The sequence below is a fragment of the Myotis myotis genome, unplaced genomic scaffold, assembly GCF_014108235.1.
Source record: "Myotis myotis isolate mMyoMyo1 unplaced genomic scaffold, mMyoMyo1.p scaffold_m19_p_25, whole genome shotgun sequence".
Lineage (NCBI taxonomy): Eukaryota > Metazoa > Chordata > Mammalia > Chiroptera > Vespertilionidae > Myotis > Myotis myotis.
Window position 1 is genome coordinate 2,115,582 of NW_023416330.1, and position 23,323 is coordinate 2,138,904.

Consider the following 23,323-nt stretch of genomic DNA (forward strand, 5'->3'; position numbering starts at 1 on the left):
ACCCTTCTTAACAAGGGTTAAGAAGTACAAACTGGCAGCTGTAGCATAGTCACAGGCACGGGAAGTCCAGCAGGGAGCACTGTGAGTAATCTATACTACCATTCGACTGGTAGCTATGACGTGCACTGACCACCAGAGGGCAGATGCTCAATGCAGGAGCAGAAACCAGAGGCATGGAAACATGGAACAGACTGATGAATCTCAGAGGGAAGAGGGAAGCGAGGAGGGCAGGAAGAGATTAACCAAAGATCTTATATGCGTACTAGAGGCGTGGTGCACTGATGCATGCACCCATGGGGTGCCACGGCCTGGCCTGAAGGGATCGGGCCAAAACCAGCTGATGCATGGATTCGTGCACCAGTGGGGTCCCTGAGCCTGGCCTGCGGGGACCGGGTTAAAACTGGCAGTCAGACATCCTCTGAGGGGTCCTGGATTGCGAGAGGGCACAGGCCAGGCAAGGGGCCTGACCGGTGCACGAATCTGTGCATCGGACCTCTAGTGCTGTAATAAATGCATAGCGCCTGGATGGTGCAGGACTCACGGGGGGTGATCCCTAAGGAATATAAACGTCTTACCACTGTGCTGTACACCTGAACTAATACAATACTGAATGCCAATTGTAATTCAAAAATTAAAAAAAAAATTAAAGAATACACACACCTGCTTCTCCTAGCCCAGACCTACTCTCAGCCCGCATCCCCCAAGAAGTGAGCACAGGCCCTCTCCTCAAGGAGCGGCCGAGTCGGACCTCAAGGCCCAACCCCAACGGGCTGCAGGCTCACCCCTGACAGTCTCCCCTCCTAATCTGCAGGCAGCTCTCCGAGCCTTCTGCTCCTCACGCCCCCTATGCCACAGGCATTTATTTGACAGTCCCAGGTAAGTTCCAAAGTCACCCGCTGGGGCCCCCTGAGCCCCCAAAGCCAGAAGGTGATGTTCCTTTTACTCTCAGTCCACATGGTGCCCCTTCTGCCATTTAACTCTTCATCCCAACGTCCCCCTAAGGGCAAGGAGTGTGTCTTATTTTTCTTTATACCTTTTCTTGTGATTGACTTGAATGAATGAATGAATGAATGAGTGAGTGAAATGGACTAATTTGTTGGAGGCAGGACGGGGGAGAAAACCTTGGACTGGGAATCACGAGCTGGTGGATAAACTTGGGTTCGCTGGCCACACTCTGTCCCTGTAAGTCACGCAGGGCTCTGTCGGGCTCACAGCCGCTTGGCTCACACCATGTTCCTCAGAGAGTCCACGAGTCCAGCCGCGGGAGGACCTACCAGCGCCGTGCCTTGCGGACCCATGACGTCTCTTGCTCAGAACAAAACAGCCCCTTGCTCGCATTACGAAAGCTTGTCAATCACAATCCCTTTCCAGAAATGGGACCTCTTGCCTCAAAATTCTTTTAAAAATAAAAAATCATCACGTAATTCAAAAAAAGCCAAAGAACAAGGCAGCCTCACGGAAATGCACTGTGCCCAGCGCTTCCATTTCTGAGGTGAGTGAGGCTCCGTCCATGAACCTAACACAGTGGCCTACGACCCAGAGGTTCACTTCGGGGAGCATGTCTGAAGGAACCGAAGCACCCATCAGCAAGAACACAGGCCTCTTTGTGTCTTTCCTAGGCGTTTGGTGATGCCTCGGAGGCTGTCCCCACGTGGACCCTCAGGAAGAAAGGCTCCTAAGTTCGTGGAGCTGCCGGGAGTGGGATGTGGCCGCTCACAGGGGAGTTAGCGGCCTCAGTGCTGTTTGCTTACCACCTGGGGACCGTAACCCAACGTCAGGCTAAACCACGTGCCCAGGGGCTTACGGATGAACAGGCAGTGTCGGCCTTCGGTGTGCAGGGAGCACCTCCTGTGATGCCAGGAGGCACCGAGAAGGTGGAACAGAAGCTGCCCGGCAAGGTGGGTAGTAGGTGGGTTCCCATTTCCCCTCTGATTTCAGTTAAAAAGGCGCCCCTGCTGGTTGACCTCAGACATTTCACCTCTGGCTGTCTGTGTGCATGTGCACAGGGAGGCTGCATGGAGGGGTTTGCATGTGCACAGGGAGGCTGCATGGAGGGGTTTGCATGTGCACAGGGAGGCTGCATGGAGGGGTTTGCATGTGCAGAGGGAGGTTGTGTGGAGGGTTCGCATGTGCACAGGGAGGCTGCGTGGAGGGTTCGCATGTGCACAGGGAGGCTGCGTGGAGGGGTTCGCATGTGCACAGGGAGGCTGCATGGAGGGGTTTGCATGTGCACAGGGAGGCTGCGTGGAGGGGTTCGCATGTGCACAGGGAGGCTGCGTGGAGGGTTCGCATGTGCACAGGGAGGCTGTGTGGAGGGTTCGCATGTGCACAGGGAGGCTGCGTGGAGGGGTTCGCATGTGCACAGGGAGGCTGCGTGGAGGGTTCGCATGTGCACAGAGAGGCTGCATGGAGGGGTTCGCATGTGCACAGGGAGGCTGCGTGGAGGGGTTTGCATGTGCACAGGGAGGCTGCGTGGAGGGTTCGCATGTGCACAGGGAGGCTGTGTGGAGGGTTCGCATGTGCACAGGGAGGCTGCGTGGAGGGGTTTACTACAGAGTCCAACATAGGTTTAATTTCTGAGGCCATTGAAACTAACAAGCAAAATAGAGACAGACTCATGGAGAGCAGGCAGACAGCCTTGTTGGGGGGCTGCTGGCGGGGAGGGATTGAGGGAAAAAGAAAGAATCATGGACACAGAACAGTGAGGTGAGTGGGGGGGGGGGTGGAAGTGGTAGAGGGCGTATGGGGAATAAATGGTGATGGGGAAAAATAAAATAAAATAAAGAAAAAATAAACATAATAGCCAATAAAGAAATTGACTTTTAGGACAAATTCCTGGTCATTCTATAAACCCCGCCACCAGAGGCGAGCCCCGCCAACCAGGCGGTGGGTCCATGTCAATGTGCCCCTAGAATTCCTGCTCAGAACTTACCACCCAAGGAGCTGGCATGGACGTAGGGTAAAGCGCCCAGCAAACTGCTAGACGGAAACAGAAAGCAAAACTCATTTAAGTCCCAGAACAGCCACGCGGCCTCGTTACTCTTCCGGCTTCTCTGCCTGTTTCTCAGGGGCTTCCCGGGCATGTCACTCTGGATTAGGGAACATACTGGTGGAGGGTCACATGTCCCTCCTTTGGGGGCGGGGATCCCAGATGGGGCGGGGAAGCTGACAGCCGGAGGATCCGGTCAGTAAGATCTGCTGAGAAGTCACAGCCCTCGCTGCCCAGGCTGCCACGTGGAGCCTTGGGCTTCGGCCGGGACCCCCAATGCCAGGCTCCCGAGAGACCAGCAGCGAGGGAGGGTGGGGACAGTGTGCACAGCGCAGCCAAGGGCCATGGGATGAGCGGCTGGCGGCTCCGGAGAGGGCGGAAACCCAGGGGGCGCCGCCTTGTCCTCACACACACTGGCCTCTCCCACTCAGAGGACTCGCCCAGGCGGCGCCCTTGCTCTTTGTACGCAGACTTCCCCGGACTCACACCTGCTCAGGGTCTCAGGAGGCTTCAGAGTCAGCCCCGCAGAGCTCTCAGGAGGCCTAGCGCTGCCCCCGCGCTGAGCCCAGGCGGGGCCTTGGCCTCTGACCCCGGGCACCCTCATCCATAACTCCGTTAGCAGCAAACAGGCTGCTGCTTAATGTGTGAGGCTTGCTCTCGGTGGCCCTGGCTTTTGGGGGGAAGGAGACACGGTCATTGTGGGGGGTCAGGTGGGGCACGGACGACCGTGTGGAGAGGGAGTGAGTCTGAGGTTGGGAACGTGCAGGCGTCAGGCACAGTCTGCACATGACCCATGAGCGGCCAGTAAAAGCCGAGTGCGAGCCGCAGGGTCAGAGCCCCTCCGGCATCTGTGAGATCCTCCCCACGGAAGCAGCAAATGGACCTGGACGTGGAGTAATCATCGTATGCGTGTGCTTAGTTTTTAAAATGCCAAGAGTTACAACAAATAAAGAGCCCGGGTATCCTTCGACCGGCCGGGAGCCTGGTCCCCTAGGTCCCTCCATACACACTCAATTTGCCCACCTGCTGGGCCGTTCATGCAGACGCTACATTTGTGGAGACCTCATCCCACGGCACGTGCGGCCCGAGGAGCTTGCTGTCGAGGGCAAGAGGCGTAAACCAACACCGGACAGAGAATGAGATGTGCTGGGGTGCAGGGTCGGAGGGGATTGCGCTCAATCAGGGACGAGGCCAAGTGGTTGGTGTTTGTGAATTAAGAAGGTGATCAGTGTTTGAAAAGATGCCAATGGTGATGAGTGAGCCCGAAGGCTGAGGTGGGTGAGGACCTGGTGGAGTCATTTAATTGAATCAATAAAGGATAATGTTTCCCCATCTCAGACTCGGGGGTCCCTGAACTCAGGATGGGAGTGTAAGGACTGGGTTCTCTGCTCCGCCTGCAAGGCTGTCCTGGTAAGAGTCGGCGCAGGCGTGGCAGCCTCGGCCTGCACAGCGCAGTCGTGGGGACATGGAGCTCCCAGGCTCTCTGATCCGGTGGCAGATAGAGCGAGGCTGTGAGTGCCGTGCGTGGCTGTGGGTGGCCCTGCTCCCAGGTCCCGGGCAGTGCTGTCGGCACCACCTGCTACAGGCTGATGGAGCCTGGAAGAAAGACTGCTGCAGGGGCCTGTCCCCACGGGGGGGTGGGAGGCATCGCTCTCTGCCCCACGGAGGGCACTTCACTTTCTGCCTCACATGGAGGGGGGACATTGGAGGGGCGGAGTGTTGTGGGGGACCCTCGGGAAAGCCCTGAAAAGCTGGAGGGCGGGAATAACCCGAGGACACCCTGGAAGATGCCAGCCTTTCTGAGGAGGGAGCATAGCACGCATCTCACCCAGAACGCTTTCTCCAGAGAGCAGATAGATGCACATGTGAGCGCGCATGTACACACACACACACACACACACACACAGACACACAGACACACATACACACAGACACACACGGTTATCTCCCCGGACCAGGAGGGGAAACAGGCCTGTCCCCTTCAAATGCCCACAAACAGGTGGAAACAGGATTTCGCTCCTGGCCTGTTCACTCGGGCACAAACTCGGACATGGGACCTCCCAGGGAGGGGGAGCTGGCCAATGGCGCAGCGGAGCACAGACGCAGAGCGTCCCCCCTTTGCTGGGAGAGCGCTGGCCCAGCGGAGCTCGCAGAGCCGGGAGCCCCAAATCCTGCACCAGACAATGCCTGCGTCCCACCCCCAGCCAGCTAGGACGCGCCCCTCTGGCCAAGGAGGGAAAGATGGGCAGCCTCCTCTCTGCCTGCAGAGGCGTCCCTGAGGCTGGGCTCTCAGCTGAGGCTCCAGGTGTTGCTGCTGCGAGTGGTGCAGAGTCCTGGTGCCCTGGGGGGAGCACCTGCTTCTGCTCAGGGCGCCCAGGAAGTGGTGGGTCTGCCACACAGGACACCGAGTTGCTGAAGCGGAGAAATGCAGAACGACAGCGTTCCCAGGAAAAGGGGACAGAGACAGAAGCAGGAGACAGGAGACCAGCACAGGGAGCCCCTCCCCCGGGAATTTCTACAGCCCTCGGGCCCCTGCGGGGTTTCCTCCTTTCTAAGGGAAAGATAAAAGCTCAACCTCGCTGGGGTTCCCTGCAGGTTAAACAGCAGTGACGGGGCAGTTATGCAGCTGCTGTGCCTACTCCTGTCACTGTGGCTGTTGTTGCTGTCACCGACCGGCACAGAGGTGCTGCCTTCTCCCATCCCTGCAGGGACTCCCACAGGACACTGCAGGTTGTGGGCAGGGCAGATACAGGACAGAGATGGGACAAGGTCACCGTGGCTGCAGACAGTCTCAGTGCAAGGAACTGGCGCGGCCATGGGGACCTGGGCGTGGCCATGGGTACCTGGGCATGGATGTGGGGATCTGGGTGTGGCCGTGGGGACCTGGGCGTGACCGTGGGGATCTGGGTGTGGCTGTGGGGACCTGGGCATGGCCATGGGGACCTGGGCATGGCCATGGGGACCTGGGCATGGCCATGGGGACCTGGGCATGGATGTGGGGACCTGGGTGTGGCCATGGGGACCTGGGCTTGGCCGTGGGGACCTGGGCGTGGCTTGTGGTTTCACAGCATTAACATAACCTGAGGCTCCTAAGGCAGAGCTGGGCTCCCTTCTCCTGCGGAAAGGAGGGTGCTGAAAGGGACAAGGGGGGAAATGGTGGTTTACCTAGATGGGCCCTCATTCCGCCTAACCCCGCCGCCCCTGTCTGGCTCTCAAGCCCGTGGTGTCCTCCGTGCGCCCGTGATGCACGACTTCAAATAACGACCATGATTGCGCCACTGACTCCCTGAGCCGCTGAAGACCAAGCTTCCTCTGTGCAACTGTCCTTCCGGGCCTTCCCTGCAGTTAACGGTGGCCAATGGCTGCCGCTGCACAATGACCCCTGGGAGCCGCCTCACTCGCTGGACTCTAACACTTAATGGTTTTGATTGAAAAACGTGGCCTTCAAACAGCAGCAGAAATACCCACCGTTTCACACTCGGATCCCCCTCCGTCTCACCACGGAGCTTACAGGAAATCCGTTTGGCGTGTCAGAATATCAAAAGGGAAGATGACAGAGCAAATCTGAAACCAAGCTGTTGCCGCCTCCAATCTTACCTTCCGCCTCCCCGGGACCAGCCAGCGGCTATTCCCCTACCTTCAAAGGGAGCAATTTCCTCCGGTTCTACAGCTCAGCGTTTCATGGGAGACACGCTGAGGGCTCGCCGCTCACACGTGGCCGGATTAATGGGAATGAGCGTAAACAAACACAGACCTGGGAGCGTCCATGGCAGCCCCCTGAGCGTGCCCGGGAGGAGGGAGAGAGCTGAGCCCGGCCCTGCCCGCGGGTAGCAGATGAGCGAATCAGGCCTGTCTGTATCCCAGTGACATGGAGGGGACAGCCGCCCCCGGGAGATGCCGCTGGCCTCGGCTTGCTCAGAGCCCAGTGCATGGAGCCTGTCAGCCACTCCCAGGTCGACCCCAGCTGCCTCGGTAAGAGGTGCCTCCCCAGGCTGTGGCATCGGACCCCGGTGAAGAGTGACCGACTCCATGGACACAGAGCAGACTGGTCCCTGTTTACACGGGGGAAGAGGGCAACGCAGGGAGCCCTTGCAGACAAGTCCCACTCCATCTTCCGGATTAACCTTTTCCATCGTCCTCTGACACAGGTCAGGGAGAGGAACATTCCAAACCCCGATCTGAGTTAGCTCGTGCGGTGACCTGCAGAAACACGGGCTGGGCTGAGGGGTGGGGTGGAGGGTGTGCCGCCAAGAGAGGAGGTCTCTTCGATGACTTCTTTTTTTAAAACATGTTCTTATTGGATTCACAGAGAGGAAAGAAGAGGAAGAGAGAAACACCAATGATGAGAGGGAAACATTGATCGGCTGCCTCCTGCAAGCCCCACACTGAGGATGGAGCCCGCAACCCGGGCCTGTGCCCTGACTGGGAATCGAACCATGACCTCCTGGTTTGTGGAACGATGTTCAACCACTGAGCCACGCCTACTGGGCTCTTTGAAGTCATTTCCTCCCCTGCCTTTTGACAGACCATCACTGGGGTTCTCCCCCCGCCTCCTGGGACCCTCCAGGGTCCTTACTCTCTCTTCCCCTGAGAGACCCCCAGCAGCCCCCCAGGAAGGCTCAGTTTCCAGGCTTCTCCAATGGCTCTGACCTCTCACCTAGTTCACGTCCATTTCACGCAGTCACCTTTCATCAGCTTCTCCTCTGAACTCATCCCCTGTTCACAGAACTGGCGCCCTGTGGTGGACTCGCTGGCTGGTGGACCAGCCTTACAATCTCCCAGCCATCCTCGCCGGCCTCTCCCAGGGCTGCAGGCCGCTCGGCCGCCCATCGGATCCGCTCACCAGGCTCCATAGCTTCCAGACCTTTGCTTCTGTTCATCGCCTACACTCTCTGTAGCTGAAGACTAACCAAATGAGGGCACATTTATGTCACAACGGCCTGAGGGGCTACTGAAATGATAGCGGAACTCTGTACTGATGCCCAGGGACATGTGTTAGGATCTGCGTTGTAAAGCTTCTCACACTTCACACTTAGCATTACCTCGCGGATTACATTATCCGAAAGGCTACGTGCAAATGTTTACCTGTGGTCATTTCTGGCTGCTGGAATTACAGGTGACTTTCATTCCTTTTAAGGTTGGGTTCCACTCTTGCTATCAAACACAGACAATAGAAATGCTGGACCCCACACCCGAGCCCCAGCTCCCCCCGCCAACCCACTCTGAGACCTTCAGTTCCACAGGCGAGCGCGACGCCTCTGTTCCCTCCCTCCGCCCGTTCTCCTTTGCCGACCCATCTTCCCAGGACCTGTGGGAGCTGGCGTTGTTCGTGGACACGCCAACCAGGCTTCCGCACCCAGGCCTTTCAATGGCTGGTCCATGCTGCCTGGGATGCTTTCCCCTCAGAGAGCTCGTCGGCTCAGTTCTCAGAGTCAGGTCTCTGCTTAAAATCACGCCCTCAGAAAAGATTTCCAACCATTTGGAGGTCTTCTCGTCTTTAAATCCAGATTGTTCGAGGAGCTACCAGAGGCCCTGCCAGGCGCTGCAGGAAGCACAGGAAATGGCCGATGGGAGTCCTGCCTTCCTGGCTGCCCATGGAGGGAAGGAGGTAGCAGAGGGCTAATCCCACCCCAGGCCCATAACCAAAGCTCCCGCCAGGCCCGAGAGCCAGAGCCAGGAGTTTGGAGCAGAGAAGCCTGCTGGGAGCGAGGGCGCGGGGGCGCTGAGGAGGAGGATCTGCAGGGCAGGAAGGAGACGGGAGGGAAGGTTCTGGGCAGAAGGAACATCCTGTGTGAGAACCACCCGAGGGAAACAGAGGTGGATGTTTGAAGCGATCGTAGAAGTTCAAGCCGGCTCCTCAGAGAGAGCTGGGGAGACCACACAGGACGCGAGGGAAAGGCTGGCCCAGCTTCATCAGGAAGGATGCCCGGAATGACATCCAGAAGATGTTTGGTCTAATTAGCATATTACCCTTTTATTATTATAGATGATGGTAGTGGTGGTGGTGGTTTTGATGATATGATGAAGATAAAGATGATGATGGTGGTGATGATGGAGGTGAAGGTGGTGATGGTGATGGTGATAAGGGTGATGATGGAGGTGAGAGTGGTCATGATAATGGTGATGATGATGGAGGTGAAGGCGGTGATGGTGATAAGGGTGATGATGGAGGTGATGATGATGATGGTGATAATGGTGATGATGATGGAGGTGAAGGCGTTGATGATGATAAGGGTGATGATGGAGGTGATAGTGATAATGGTGATGATGATGGAGGTGAAGGCGGTGATGGTGATAAGGGTAATGATGGAGGTGATAGTGATAATGATGATGATGATGGAGGTGAAGGTGGTGATGGTGAAGATGGTGATGATATGATGATGATATGATATGAAGTGATGGTAATGAAGAAGAGGAGGAGAAGGAGCAGATTTAAGGAGGATAGGAGTTTACTAATTAGAAGGCAGAGAACAGACCCCTGGGAACATGTAAGACTGAAATGTGAGTTTGTGCTGGGACCCTGTGGGGAAATCCAATAAGAAGAAAAGAGAGAGAAGAAAAGAAAGAGAAAGGAAGGAATAAAGAAAGGAAGGAAGGAAGACAGAGCTGAAGGAAGGAAGGGAGGAAGGATAAAGAGGCAGAATCAGGGAATAATGCGAGGGCCAGAGACAAGGCCCCTGAGAGGAGCTGTGGGTCCGAGCAGGTCGGAAGACGCCCTTCGCGCTGACCTAACACAGCTGTGCCTTTCATCAGGGGCCGCAGCTGCAGATGTAGCCTGAATCACATTCTGTGCGACATACAAAGCCTGTGGGCAGGGGACCGAGGCAGGCACGGGAGGGTCTGCAAAGGCCTGTGCTGGCCACCGGCTCCTCTGCTTCTCCCAGGCTGAGCCGTCTGTCCAGGGCTGAGCCGCCTGCCCAGGGCTGAGCCGCCTGCCCAGGGCTGAGCCGCCTGTCCAGGGCTGAGCCGTCTGTCCAGGGCTGAGCCGCCGGTCCAGGGCTGAGCCGCCTGTCCAGGGCTGAGCCGTCTGTCCAGGGCTGAGCCGCCGGTCCAGGGCTGAGCCGTCTGTCCAGGGCTGAGCCGCCGGTCCAGGGCTGAGCCGCCTGTCCAGGGCTGAGCCGGCTCCGGGCCAGAGGAAGCAGGGCTGAGGCCTTTCTATCCACACAGGCTGATGTAAGTGCCAGCAACGGAGGTATGGCCCGTGCCCAGCAGGGAAGCCCAGCCTGCCTGCTGGACGGGTTGACTATATTCACAGGGGCCAATGCAGTTCCAAATGCACCTGCCTCAGGGCTTGGACAGAGCAGAACTCCTCCTTCTAAAGGTGCTCACTGAGCATGAAGCTTCGCGGCGCAGTGTGCGAGTTTATGCACGTCTTTCTGGGAAGGAGACCACCCTATTCCTCCCATGTGCGTTCTGGGTGGTGTTGCCCTTGGTGGCTCAGTTTTGTCCCAGAACCGACTCTGCACCCCTACAGAGACAGCAACCACCTTCATTATCAGGACCAGCCCAGAGCCCTTACAGGCCGCCTCTGCCCGGGCGGGGAACACGGGCCCTCGGCCTCCTGCAGAATCCAAGGTAACCCGTCCTCAGTCGCACATGAGGCCTGGCCCCTCTGCTGCCACCATAACACAGGCTATGTCTTCCCTGGGGCTCATTGGACAGTGACTTTTCCAGTGCACCTGCTGAGGCTGGGACTCAAAGCCCACAGGAGAGCAGCGCGGGAGGGATGAGGGCAGCGGGCGCTGGCCCAGCGGGGGGCACCCCTCCCTGAAGGCTCCCCCATCCCAGACCCCGTGAGAGGAGATGCATCAAGTCCTGCACTGTTACGAACAAGCCCCCTTTTGCCTCTGACCTATTTTGTTTTGTTGTAAAAAAACCCTGTGAACCAGAAAATGGATTATGTCCAGGTTGAGGGGAATGTCTGTCTGCAACCGTGCACCGGGCGCCCTGGTCCGTCTATCCAGCAACGTTCTGGAGACTTTTCAGCTCCTCGGTCCCCGGCCCAGTGGCGGGTACAGTGAGAATATCATGAGGAAGCAAGAAAGCTCGGCTGTGTGCCTCTGGGGCTGGTTGCTTAGCAACATCTCACATCTCCCTGGGAGAAGTGATGGCTCCCGGAGGTCACACGGAGGACCCGTGTCTCATGAGGGAGCAGCCCTACTGACCAGATACACATTTTCCTAGCACAGTAACAGGATGGCCACAGCCCGAGCGCGGTGGGGCCACTTCTACAGTCAGACAGAGACCAGGAGGGGCGGCAGGAAGGCCGGGCCGTCGGCAAGTGGCCGGCGTGGGGAAGGGATGCTCACGTCATCGCACGCAGGACTCACCGCTTATCCACTTCGCCTCGGGGTCGTGAACTTTGAACTCCTTACTGAAGAGATCGTCCACTGTGACCTTCTTCTTCTGGGAGAGACTGTTGTCTTCCACTAGAAAACAAAGGAGGCAGATGTCACACCCTCCGCGTTGGTGAGAGAAGGGCCGTAGGACATTCTGGTGGCCACTCGGGCACAGCACATACAGCGGAACATCTGAGGTCCACCAGTACATGCCCGACAAAAGCCAGTCACACTTTGATTTTAATTAAACCATCAGGGATGACTTGGCGGGGAGGGGATCCTGCGTCAGTGACACGGCCCCTTTCGCACGCCCTGCCCGCCACCTGTGAGGCACATCTCCGAGGTCTGCACGGAAATGCCGTCTCCAGGCGGAACGCCCGGCGGTGGCTTGGTTGGCTGGAGCAGCATCCTTGCACCAGACGTCCATGGTTTGATTCCCAGGCCGGGCACATACCTACTTAGACTGCAGGGCTCATGCTGGGAGGCAAGCAATCAATGTTTCTCTCACAGCAATGATGTTTCTCTCTCTCTTTTTCTCTCTCTCCCCTTCCACCCTCTCTAAAGCCAATTTTTAAAAAGTTAAAATAAAAGACTGATTTATGAGCAATATGGTGGGAGCCGTCAAAAGAGAGATGAACAAATGTCTAAGGAAGGCTCTCTGCTGGGTTATGTAATTGGTCATTCTTAAGTATTTATTAAATGCCAAGCACTGGCAGTGCGGTGGGTGCGGGGTGAAAAGACGGCTGACACTTCCTGAGGCATTTCTTCTCCACACACCCACCCCCGGCTGCCTACAGCTGGGGATGAGCTCCTGTTCTGGTAGATTCACACCCCGATGTCCGCGTGCGCACTGCCAGTGCTGCCCGTACCCTCGATCATGAAGCTTGGAAGGAGGCAGCTGGACCAGTGGTTCCCAACCTTGTTTTGGCCATGCCCCACCTGAGCACCTCTAAAATCCTGATGCCCCCCCACCCCCATGACATATTATCCTTATTATTCAAAAAGTGAGCTGCTATTCATGTGGAGGGAGCCTTAAAGGCCATTCACTTGGTCTAAACAAGCTTCCAAAGAACATGGCATCCATGAAAGAGAAAAGAAAAAGACAGTTGAAGTACTGAGGAAGAAATCACTAAGAAATTGTTTTAAAAAATATGAAGTGATATGAAAAAATAGCCAGTCAAGTTTCAAAACATATAATAGAGAACTGAAATGGATAAATATGTCACAATATCCTATATAATAAAAAGCTAATAGGCAAATTGTCCCCTCGGGAGTTCAACTGGGAGACCAGGAGTTTGATCACTCGCTATGACAAGCGCTGACCATCAGGGGGTGGTGCAGGACATGGTGGGTGACCAGCTGCAGTGGCGGGTTGCTGAGGGAGTGAGGGAAGGAGGAGGCCAGGAGACATGGAGGCAGGGAACTTGATCGGCCCTGATCGCCAGGCAGGCCTAGGGACCCTACTACTAGAGGCCTGGTGCACAAAATTCGTGCATGGGCATGGTCTCCTCAGCCCAGCCTGTACCCTCTCCAATCCAGGACCCCTTGGGGGATGTCTGACTGCTGGTTTAGGGGGATCGGGCCTAAACCGGCAGTCGGGCATCCTTCTCACAATCTGGGACCGCTGGCTCCTAACTGCTCACCTGTCTGCCTGCCTAATCACCCCTAACTGCCCCCCCACCAGCCTGATCACCCCTAACTGCCTCTGCCTGCTGACCTGATTGCCCCTAACTGCCTCCCCCCCGCTGGCCTGGTCACCCCTAACTGCCCCCCTCTGCAGCCTGGTCACCCCTAACTTCCCCCCTTGCTGGCCTGGTAGCCTCTTACTGCCCCCTTGCCAGCCTAGTCACCCAACTGCCCCCCCTCCCACTGGCCTGGATGCCCCTCACTGCCCCCCTGCTGGCCTGGTCACCCCACGCAGCCTGCTGTTCAGTCATTTGGTCATCCCTCACTAACCCCCCTGCTGGCCTGGTTGCCCCACACAGCCTGCTGTCCAGTCATCTGTCTGGTTGTTTCGGTAGTGACGACCCCTGGTTTTTTATATATTAGGATATACGAGGCTCCTAGAACCATGAGAAATGAAAAAATTCACTGTTAATGACTCATTCTCAAATTGCTCCCCCTTAAAAATCAAATTGCCCCCCATGTGCCGTGTGCCCACATTGGGAACCACTGAGCTAGATGAATCCCCAGCCCAGCGGAGATGTGTGGTTGATGGAACCAGTAGGAAGAACAAGGCACGGGGCAGCTTTTATCCACATTCCCGAGCTCGGAGCTTGTGGGTCGTAGCTCTGCCTGAGAAGAGGCTCTGTCCACTAGAGGCACAAAATCCCTCATCTGCTGTCAGAGACCAAGGGCCGTCCATCTGCCTGACCTGTGAGCACACACTAATGGCTTACACACACAGGGCAGTGCCTCCCACTGTCCTCACCTGCTACGCGAATGAGAAGCGTTATTTTCACCATCTCGGAGGTACTAGTACATCCCTCCCCAGGAGTCCTGCTTGTGTCCCTGCCCTCAGACAGAAGCTTCAGTTTTCGAACAGCCTTCCAGAATGAAATTAAGTTTGAGAAACGAGGTTCAGTTGTAATTTTGTCAGATTCTAAAGCTAGTTGTGACGTACGACTCATTACAGACAGTAAGAGCCATAAGCTGCAGTCTCAAATCCAGTGCCTGGTACTGCTGACTCTCCAGTAGGCCACCCTCCCTCCTGCAGCCCTCACACTGAGCACTCGGATGTCCCTCGCGGCTCCAGGTCAGGTGGCCTCCATCCAGCGAGCCTGTAAGCCTTATGGATCAGGGTGACCTTCTCTCGTGGATGTCTTTCCATCTCCACTAGATGTGTCTTTCAAAGTCTCTAATTCCTCATCCTCCATGAAGCATCCCACAATGCATCCTGTCCTCACCCACCTCTCCCACATTCTGGGCTGTCAGAGAAAGCATTGAGCACATCCATTTGCAGTCTCAGTGAGCACTAACCAACTGACATTAGGCAGAAACTACTATAATGAGACTGGCAGCGGCAACAACTAAAGTCTATTTCATTAACAGAGGAGACACCATTCACCCAAAAGTCAGCTGGACTGTGAGTGTGAAGAGACACAAAAGACTCTAGAAGTACAACCACAGATGCTGAGGGCAAATGAACAACACCAGAGGACTATCAAGCAAGCTGTACACCCTGTGACTGAACACTTGGTCACAGTCATTGAAACCGATGGACTATGACAAGATTGGATGTGAGGGCTGAGTTTAATGTAGGAAGGAGAACAGAGAGGAAATGCCTAGAAGAAATGGGCAAACCACCTATTTCTGCAAGGTACACATTATTTGCTATGCTATACTAGAGGCCTGGTGCACAACATTCATGCACTGGGGGGGGCGGGTCCCTTAGCCCAGCCTGTGCCCTCTCGCAATCCAGGACCCCTCGGGAGATGTCCGCCTGCTGGCTTAGGCTTGAGTGTGCCTAACCCAGCAGGCGGACATCTCTCGAGGGCTCCTTAGCACTGCTGTGGAGGCTGGAGAGGCTCCTGCCACCACCACTGCACTTGTCAGCTGTGAGCCCGGCTTCTCCTGTGGGAGCACACTGACCACCACGGGGCAGCTCCTGCATTAAGCATCTGCCCCCTGGTGGTCAGTGCATGTCATAGCGACTGGTTGTTCTGCTGTTTGGTCGATTTGCATATTAGGGTTTTATTATATAGGATTGTTATTGAATCACTATTAAACTACTTGGCAATTTTCATAGGGATTCCATGAGACCTCATGATGACATAATCCATCACAGATCAAAAATTGGGCACCAGTATAATCTAAAACACAGCAACAAATGTCACATACATTATATTCATCAAAAGAACCAGGTGGCCTGGCTGATGTAGCTCAGTGGGTTGAGTGTTGTCCTGTGCACTGAAAGGTTGTAGGTTTGATTCCCACTCAGGGCACATACTCAGGTTGCGGGTTTGATTCTTGAGCATGTGGGAGGCAACCCATCGATGTGTCTCTCTCTCTCATCAATGTTTCTCCCTCTCTCCCTTCCTCTCTATCAAAAAAAAAAATTTAAAAAGAATATATTTTTAAAAAGAACCAGGTAGAAAAGCTCACATACTATATACGGTCATTTTTATACTATAAATGCAAAAAAGTATAAAAGCATGTAAAACTCTCCTAATATGTTAGAAATTAGGTCACCCTTGATGACCTTCTGTTTTCTGATAGGAGTCCTGGCAATGTGAGCCTGTACAGTTTAAAAATTCATTGAACAATATAATAATTTATATATATTTATTAATAAAAGAGGAATATGCTAATTAGACTAGATGTCTTCTGGCCATCCTTCTGGACATCCTTCCGGACAAAGCCACAGTGGCAACGGCCAAGGCAGAGGAGGTTAGGGGCAATCAGGCTGGCAGGGGAGCAGTTAGGGGGCAACCAGGCTGGCAGGGGGGAAGTTAGGGGGTGATCAGGCCAGCAAGCAGAGGCAGTTAGGGGCGATCAGGCAGGCAGGCAGGTGAGCAGTTAGGTGCCAGCAGTCCCCGTGGGATTGGGCCTAAACTGGCAGTCAGACATCCCCTGAGGGGTCCTGGATTGGAGAGGGTGCAGGCTGGGCTGAGGGACCCCCCCCCCCACACATGAATTTTGTGCACCGGGCCTCTAGTATATTAATAAATGTTTTGAAAATCATTTGTCCCAGAATTTTAAAAAGATAAGCCTAAAACAAGATACCATCACATACCTGTCAGAATGGCCAAAATCTAGAACTCTGACACCAAGTGCGGGCGAGGATGTGGGGCAACAGGAACGCTCTCTCATTGCTGGTGGGAATGCAACATGGTATAGAACAGGGGTGGGCAAACTTTTTGACTCGAGGGCCACAATGGGTTCTTAAACTGGACTGGAGGGCCGGAACAAAAGCATGGATGGAGTGTTTGTGTGAACTAATATAAATTCAAAGTAAACATCATTACATAAAAGGGTACGGTCTTTTTTTTTTTTTAGTTTTATTCATTTCAAACGGGCCGGATCCGGACCGCGGGCCGTAGTTTGCCCTCGGCTGGTATAGACACTTTGGAAGGCGGTTTGATGGTTTCTTACAAAACGGAACATACTTTTGCCCATGACCCAGCAAAGCACTGTTTGGCATTTACCCGAAGGAACTGAAAACTTATGTCCACACCAAAGCCTTCATACAATGTTCACAGCAGCTTTATCATAACTGCCAGAACTTGGAAGCAACCAAGGACGCCTCCGGTGGCTGATGGAAAAACTGTGGTCCATCCAGACAATGAACCATCCTCCAGCTAAAAGGAAGTGAGCGATCAAGCCTGACAAAGACATGGGGGTTGGGCGGTGGGACTTCCATGCGTGTGACTAAGACAAGAAGCTGGTCTGTGCAGGTTACATGGTGTGTGCTCCAGCTGTAATGTGTCTAGAAAAGGCAGAGCTATGGAGGCAGTTAGGAGCCCAGTGGCTGCCAGGGGTGCAGGAAAGAAGCGCCGAACAGGCAGAGAACAGAACCCTTTCAGGGCCATGACTGCTCCGTGACGGTGGTTGCGAGTCATTGCACATTCGCCCGAACGCCCAGAGCGCCCGGCACCGAGAGGGACCCCCACGGGAACCCTGGGCTCTGGGTGATGAGGGCATGTCAGCACAGGTCCATCCATCGTAACTAAGGCACCACTTTGGTGAGGGATGTGGATATCAGGAGGTCATGCATGTCTGGGGCAAAGTTTATGTGGGAAGCCTCTACCTTCCATTCAGTTTTTCTGTGAACCCAAAATTGCTCCTACAAATAAAGTCCATTTTAAAACTCCAGGGAAATGTCATTACGGAACACGCTGTTACTTAGCGGTAATAACTATCCAGCCAGGGAGCCTCTCCAGCAATTACAATGCAGTCCCCCCCCGCCCCCCCTTCCCCTGCGTAAACTCATTTCATCTTGTTTTGACTCCAGCGTAAACGCACCACACTTGACGTTTCTGAATTCCCGCACCTGCACTCCTGCCTGCTCTACAGGCTGTGGCTGCCAACTCGCCAGAGTCCTCTTCTTCCCAATAAAGCCTATTGAGTGTAACTGAATTTATTTTTTAAAAGATAAGCTGAGAGCTAACAACACAGCTAGACATTAGACCTAAGTCAGACCATGAAGGTTCAGTTCCATGAAACAATCCCTACGATATGCTCCTGCCCACAAGGTCAGAGCCCTGTGCTCCGGTAACCCCCGGAGGCCCTCCCTCCACATGTACCTTCACATAGCGAAGCCGCCTGAAAGTGTCCTGGCGTTTTCCGCCACAGACCACTGTCCATCTTCTCTAAACCCAGAAAAGTCGATGTGGGGGTTGCTTCATGCGCATAGGACCCTGCTGGTGCTCAGCTCCCCCAGTCACTGCGCGGAGCCTCCCCTCCCCTCCCCTCCCCGGTGCATGGGCGGCAGCTGCCGGGCGGCCGCGCTGTGACCTGCTGCAGCCCCCGTCTCATATGTGACGTGCAGAGGTCACGGGAGCCTGTCATCCAGCGGGACACGTGGGGGAGAGCACGGCTGGCGGGGAGAACCGAATGGCCCCCTGGACAGGGCCCTCTCGCTGGGCCGATCGCTCGACCGGGAGCGCCATCAGACTCTCCATGGGCCTTTGAGACATAACGTGTGTGGCTGTGATGACTGGACAGACGGACCGAACAAAGCAGCTGTGACTCGGATCGACCAGCGCGAGGCCCTCAGGACCCCAGGCAGGGCGTCCGTGCCGGAAAGCGGGCCCACGCGTACCTGGAAATGTTTCGCCAAGAGGCAGAATCCAGGCAGCTCAGAACAGAAAGGTTATTTTTTAAAAAGTACAATATGACTTAGAGCAGGGGTGGGCAAACTTTTTGACTCGAGGGCCACAATGGGTTCTTAAACTGGACCGGAGGGCCGGAACAAAAGCATGGATGGAGTGTTTGTGTGAACTAATATAAATTCAAAGTAAACATCATTACATAAAAGGGTACGGTCTTTTTTTTTTTTAGTTTTATTCATTTCAAACGGGCCGGATCTGGCCTGCGGGCCGCAGTTTGCCCACGGCTGACCTAGAGTGATTTCTGTCATTCTGGCAGAATGGCAGCAAGGCTGGGGGGAAGGCACCCAAGATAGTGCCGGTGTTCCCCGGGGCTACGGTTACTGGCACTCTCTGTCTTAGAGGCTGAAGGTCAGCGCTCGCCCGGGGAGGCCGCTCCACCCTGCGCTCCGTCCAGTTGGCAGGTCCATGACTCAGCTATTGGCACAGCCCCACAGGCTTCTCACCAAGCCTGGCCACGCTTCCCCTTTACTGCTGCTTAATGGTGAGTCTCCCTTGGGGTGGACTCAGCTCTCCTGGCGCCTGTGCTCCCCGTCTCCCCAGCACCAGCTCCAGCTCTCAGCCCTGCCCAGGGGACCAGGAACATCTGGCCAGTGCACAGGCACCCCTGGTCCCTGCGAGGATGCTCCGGGGCTCCAGGTGGGGGGCAGGGGGGTGCCCTGACACTCTCCTCTGACCCCCGGAGCTTTGAGTCCCATACCAGAGCCACTGCCGCCCCCAGTTTGTGATGGAGGGAGCAGAAGTGGGCACAGCCCTGAGCAGCGAAACCCAGAGAGGGAAACAGTAGCTGAGAAACCCAGCAGAACCAAAGGGAAAGGGGGGCCCGGCACAGCCACACTGGGGTTTCCCCAGGAGTCTACATGGGCTCCCCAAGCCTTTTCAGGAATCTGGGGAGCCCATTAGAGCCGCCAACCAGGACACTCCGGCTAATTGTTGCCTGACACTGGCCGCCAGCACCCCAGGGAACCCTTACAGTGGCTGTGTTCCCTGCTGCCGGCAGGAAGAAGGCTGCGGAACCCTTCCCATTAGAGACATGGGCGGTGCAGTGCAGGCTGTGCCCCTGGGCAGTTGTGCAGACAGAGGGCTACTCTCTGTGCCTAGAGCTGGGCTCCGGGAGGGAAGGCTCCCAGACATGGTGCTGAGCCTGCTACTCAGCCAGACATCCCACCAGGCCTTCTTCTCTGGGCACCAGGTCTGCCTGGACGTGAGGACAGCAGGAGCTGTGTGCAATGCTAGTGAATGGAAATACAAATGATTTTTGGATGAAGATGTCGTCACTTCCAAAGTTGCTGAACTCATCTGTTAGTTATAATAGGGTTTGTGCGTGTGTGTGCACGTGCACACATGTATTCCTGAAGATTTTCCATAGACAGGATACATCATCTCATGAATAAAGACAGTTCAGCTTCTTTCTTCCCCACCCAGATGCCATTTCCCCTGCCCAACTGCCTGGGTTAAAATCTCCCACACAACGTCTACTAGAGGTAGTGGGAGTGAAGGTCCTTGTATTATTCCTGCTCTTAGGGCTGCTGTGGATTTGCCTCTGAGGATGATACTAGCTGTGGGCTATTCATAAATGCTTTTTATCAGGTTGGAGATGTTTATTAGTATTCCTCGCTTGTTCCATGTTTTATCATGGAAGGATTGTTGATTTTGTCAAATACTTATTCTGCATCCATCGAAATGATCTCCCCCATCTTTATTCCATTAACATCCGTGTATCTCATTGCTCTTTTGTTGTTGCTGTTGTTAATCCTCACCCAAGGATATTTTTCCATTGATTTTTAGAGAGCGTGGAAGGGAGGGGGAAAGACAGAGAGAAAGAGAGAGAAAGATCGATGTGAGAGAGACACATTGATTGGTTGCCTCCCACACGTGCCCCTACCAGGGCCAGGGATCGAGCCTGCAATGGAGGTACATGCCCTTGACCAGAATCAAAACCAGGAACCTTAAGTCCATGGGCCGACGCTTTGAGACAAACCCATTAGGGCTCACGGTGCTTTTTACATGTTAAACCCAATTTTCTTTCTTGGGATAAACCCCATTTGGTCACGCTGGGCTCGGCTTCCCAGTGTTTTGTTGAGATGTTTGCATCTGTATTGACAACAAACGTCGGTCTGTGGTTCTCTTTCCCTCTGATAACTTTATCTGGTTTGAGTGTCAGGGTCCAGATTACTGTTTTTACATTTAAGTTTTGTGATGATAGCTTAAACATAAACCATAATTTGTCTGCTGTTTTGTACCCATTAAAAGTTTTTATTTACTTATTTTAAATTTATCTTTATTGTTGAAAGTATCACAGATGTCCCCTTTCTTCCCATATTAAATTGTTTTTCACTGCATTCCTCCATCTTCAGGTCTAATACCTGTGCAGTCTATTTACTGAGGATTGAAACGTATTTTCGTCCACACGATCAGGCACCTAATGGTGGAGAAGAATGGGTACAGTGGTCGCATACCTGGGTGCAAGGCCATACTGTTTCCGTATCTCAGTCCCCATGCGGCTCCCCTCCAGGCCAGGCTGCCTTCTCTCCCTCACCTCCCTATCGTGGGAACGCCCCTTTATGTCTGACCTCACCCATGAACTTCCCCCCTAAGCCTCTCTCCTCTAGGCTTCTACACCCCTTCCCTGCGGAACATTCACTGTCCTTGTACCTACATGTTTTTCCTGCTGATATTTTCTCTTCCCTGAACGATTTCTGACTGTTTTATACTTCATTTCATCAGCAGTATCTAATATGTACTCTATTCTTAGTCACAATCCATACATGTTGTTTTTAATTCATCTTTGATGCAGTGCATGCGATATCTAAAATCTTTCCATTTCCATGCCACTGTCTTCAGCTCGTCAAGCATGAATAGATGCTGTGAATTCTCATAGCTGCCGAGCATTTCCACCTGGTCAGCAATTATATAAGCAAATCGAAGCATGTGAAATGGGTCTTACTTGTTGATTTTACCAAAGGCACATGGAAAATTAGAACCCGGGAAACATAAACTCTGCAAGAGGCTGTTACTTAAAAGAAGCCGGTGAGTGAGTGGCACTGGTGCCTGGCAGTGGCTCCGGCTCTGGGACAGCACGGTACCTGGCGTCAGCAGGATGACCGAGGTGACGATCAGGGAGCAGATGACCAGGATCACGAGCAGCGCGATGGCGATCCCTTTCCAGTTCCTCTGTGGAGGGTTACTCCCCACCAGCTCCTGGAGACAAGAACATGGAAGAGAGACCCGGTGAGAAAATACAGACACAGGGCGAGCCAAGCCAATGCTCTCCACGTAACCCAAGACCCAAGACACGGAAACCTGGACGGGCCCACTCTCACCCTTGCAGCGACACAGAGTTCGTTCCCTGGCCTCTGTCTTCCCTGCCCCGGAACAAACCTAAGGAAGAATCGGAGCCCTGGCCAGTGGCTCAGTGGTTAGAGCTTCGGCCCATGGACCCAAGGGCTGTGGGTTCCATCCCCAGACCCGGTCTGGGCTTGTGCAGCAGAGGCAACCAATCACGGCCTCTCTCTCACATGGATGTTTCTCTCTCTCCCTCCTGCCCCCCTTCCACTCTCTCTAAAAAATCAATGGAAACATGTATCCTTGGGTGAGAACCAACAACAAACAAACAAACAACAACAAAAAGGAAAGAATCCAATATTTATTATGTTTGCAGCTTTTGTGTGAACTTAATGTTTCTCCATCCAACAAACTGGGTTCCACAGCACAGAGTAATCATTGTAGAGTTTTCCCTTCTTGCAGCCAAGCCATGAACCCCACAGAATCACCCCAAGTATGTTACTACATTTCTGGCCCTAAGTCCTCTCTCACCTCTCTCTCACGCACATCACACTGTTAACCTCAGCTACCAAGTCCCACGTTCACTTAGTGCGCGCAGTATGCCCATTTCAATCCCCCGCCGCCCGCTGCTCACCACTGAGCCTTCCCTCCTTCTGGTGCTCCTCATGCAAGGCTGGCAGACACCCCAGGTGCGAGGGGAGCTGCCTGTCTTCAAGGGTACCTCCCCTGTCCCCACGCTGGGTGTCACCCCCGCCCGGAGCCATATTTGCATTGCAGCAGGGGTTGGGGGTGACATCTGGCAACACTGCTAAAGGGATGATAAAGGTGGAATAAATCTAGAAAGTAAATCAGGCACACTAGCTGCTGAGGCCAAATTTTTAGCTCCTTTCAAATTATTATGATTGTGTAATTTACAGTTCAAACGGGGATCCTTTGAGAGACGAAGGAAGTAGTGTTGATAATTAATAGTAAGTTAGAAATAGAGTAGGGGTATATTAGTAATTAGAATGATTAATTATACAAGGGCGACGGGGCTCTCCAGGGCAAACAGAGTCAGTCACACGGCAGATGGAGGATTTCCAGCTCTGCCTATACTAGTGCCTATACTAGTACACAGGCCACAAAACATTCCGTTAGAGCCATCGCTGCAACACACATGCTCCAAGTCAGGATGGAGCAGAATGAGATGACCTCAAAGCGCAGGCGGCGCAATGCACAGACACTTCTTCACCCAAGACCGTGAGTTCTTGGAGCGCCTCAAATTGCTGCAAATCAAAATAAACATGATACTCAACTGCGGGGTGGCAAAGAATGAATACCTGGCGCCCAAATATTTAACATGGACGACCCAGGGTTCGAATTAAGAAAAATTCAACTCTAAGCAACTGGCATTCACTCTCTAGGTTATCAAATAAAGAAAATTCTGAGTGTCCTGGCAGGTGGTTCAATGGTTAGAGCATCGGCCCACACACAGAAGGGTCTCAGGGTTGATTCCAGTCAAGGGCACAGACCTTGGTTGCAGGTCCAATCCCAGGCCCACATTGAGGCATGTGTGGGAGGCAACCAATCACTGTGTCTCTCTCACATCGATGTCTCTCTCTGTTCCTCGCCTCACTCCCTCCCTTCCACTCTCTCTAAAAATCAATGGAAAAAATATCCTCCTGGGAGGGTTACCAAAAAATAAATAAAAATTCTGAGAGCCATTACAGTCTTAGCAGGAAATAGTTCTACAGCTGTTTAGAAATTTCTACCAGTGTTCTTATTTGTCATCCAAAATTTATCTATTAAGAAAGTGGCCTTTCAGCCCTTAAAAATGAGACTAAACATAAGCACTGAATCAGGACAGAATGTTACACTGAGACAACCTCGCTTCCTGTTGG

At 53.9% G+C, this 23,323-nt stretch overlaps 1 protein-coding gene across 3 annotated transcripts in view; it reads right to left on the reverse strand.

The window, feature by feature from the left end:
* Window positions 1-23,323, reverse strand: part of DPP6 (dipeptidyl peptidase like 6) — a 569,872-nt gene that overhangs the window by 234,042 nt on the left and 312,507 nt on the right. For all 3 annotated transcript variants that reach the window (XM_036356191.1, XM_036356189.1, XM_036356190.1), the window contains exons 2-3: window positions 21,245-21,359; window positions 11,320-11,418 (exon numbers count right to left, since the gene is read on the reverse strand). In XM_036356191.1, coding sequence (XP_036212084.1) covers window positions 11,320-11,418; window positions 21,245-21,359 — 214 coding nt within the window. The remainder of the gene's footprint in view (window positions 1-11,319; window positions 11,419-21,244; window positions 21,360-23,323) is intronic.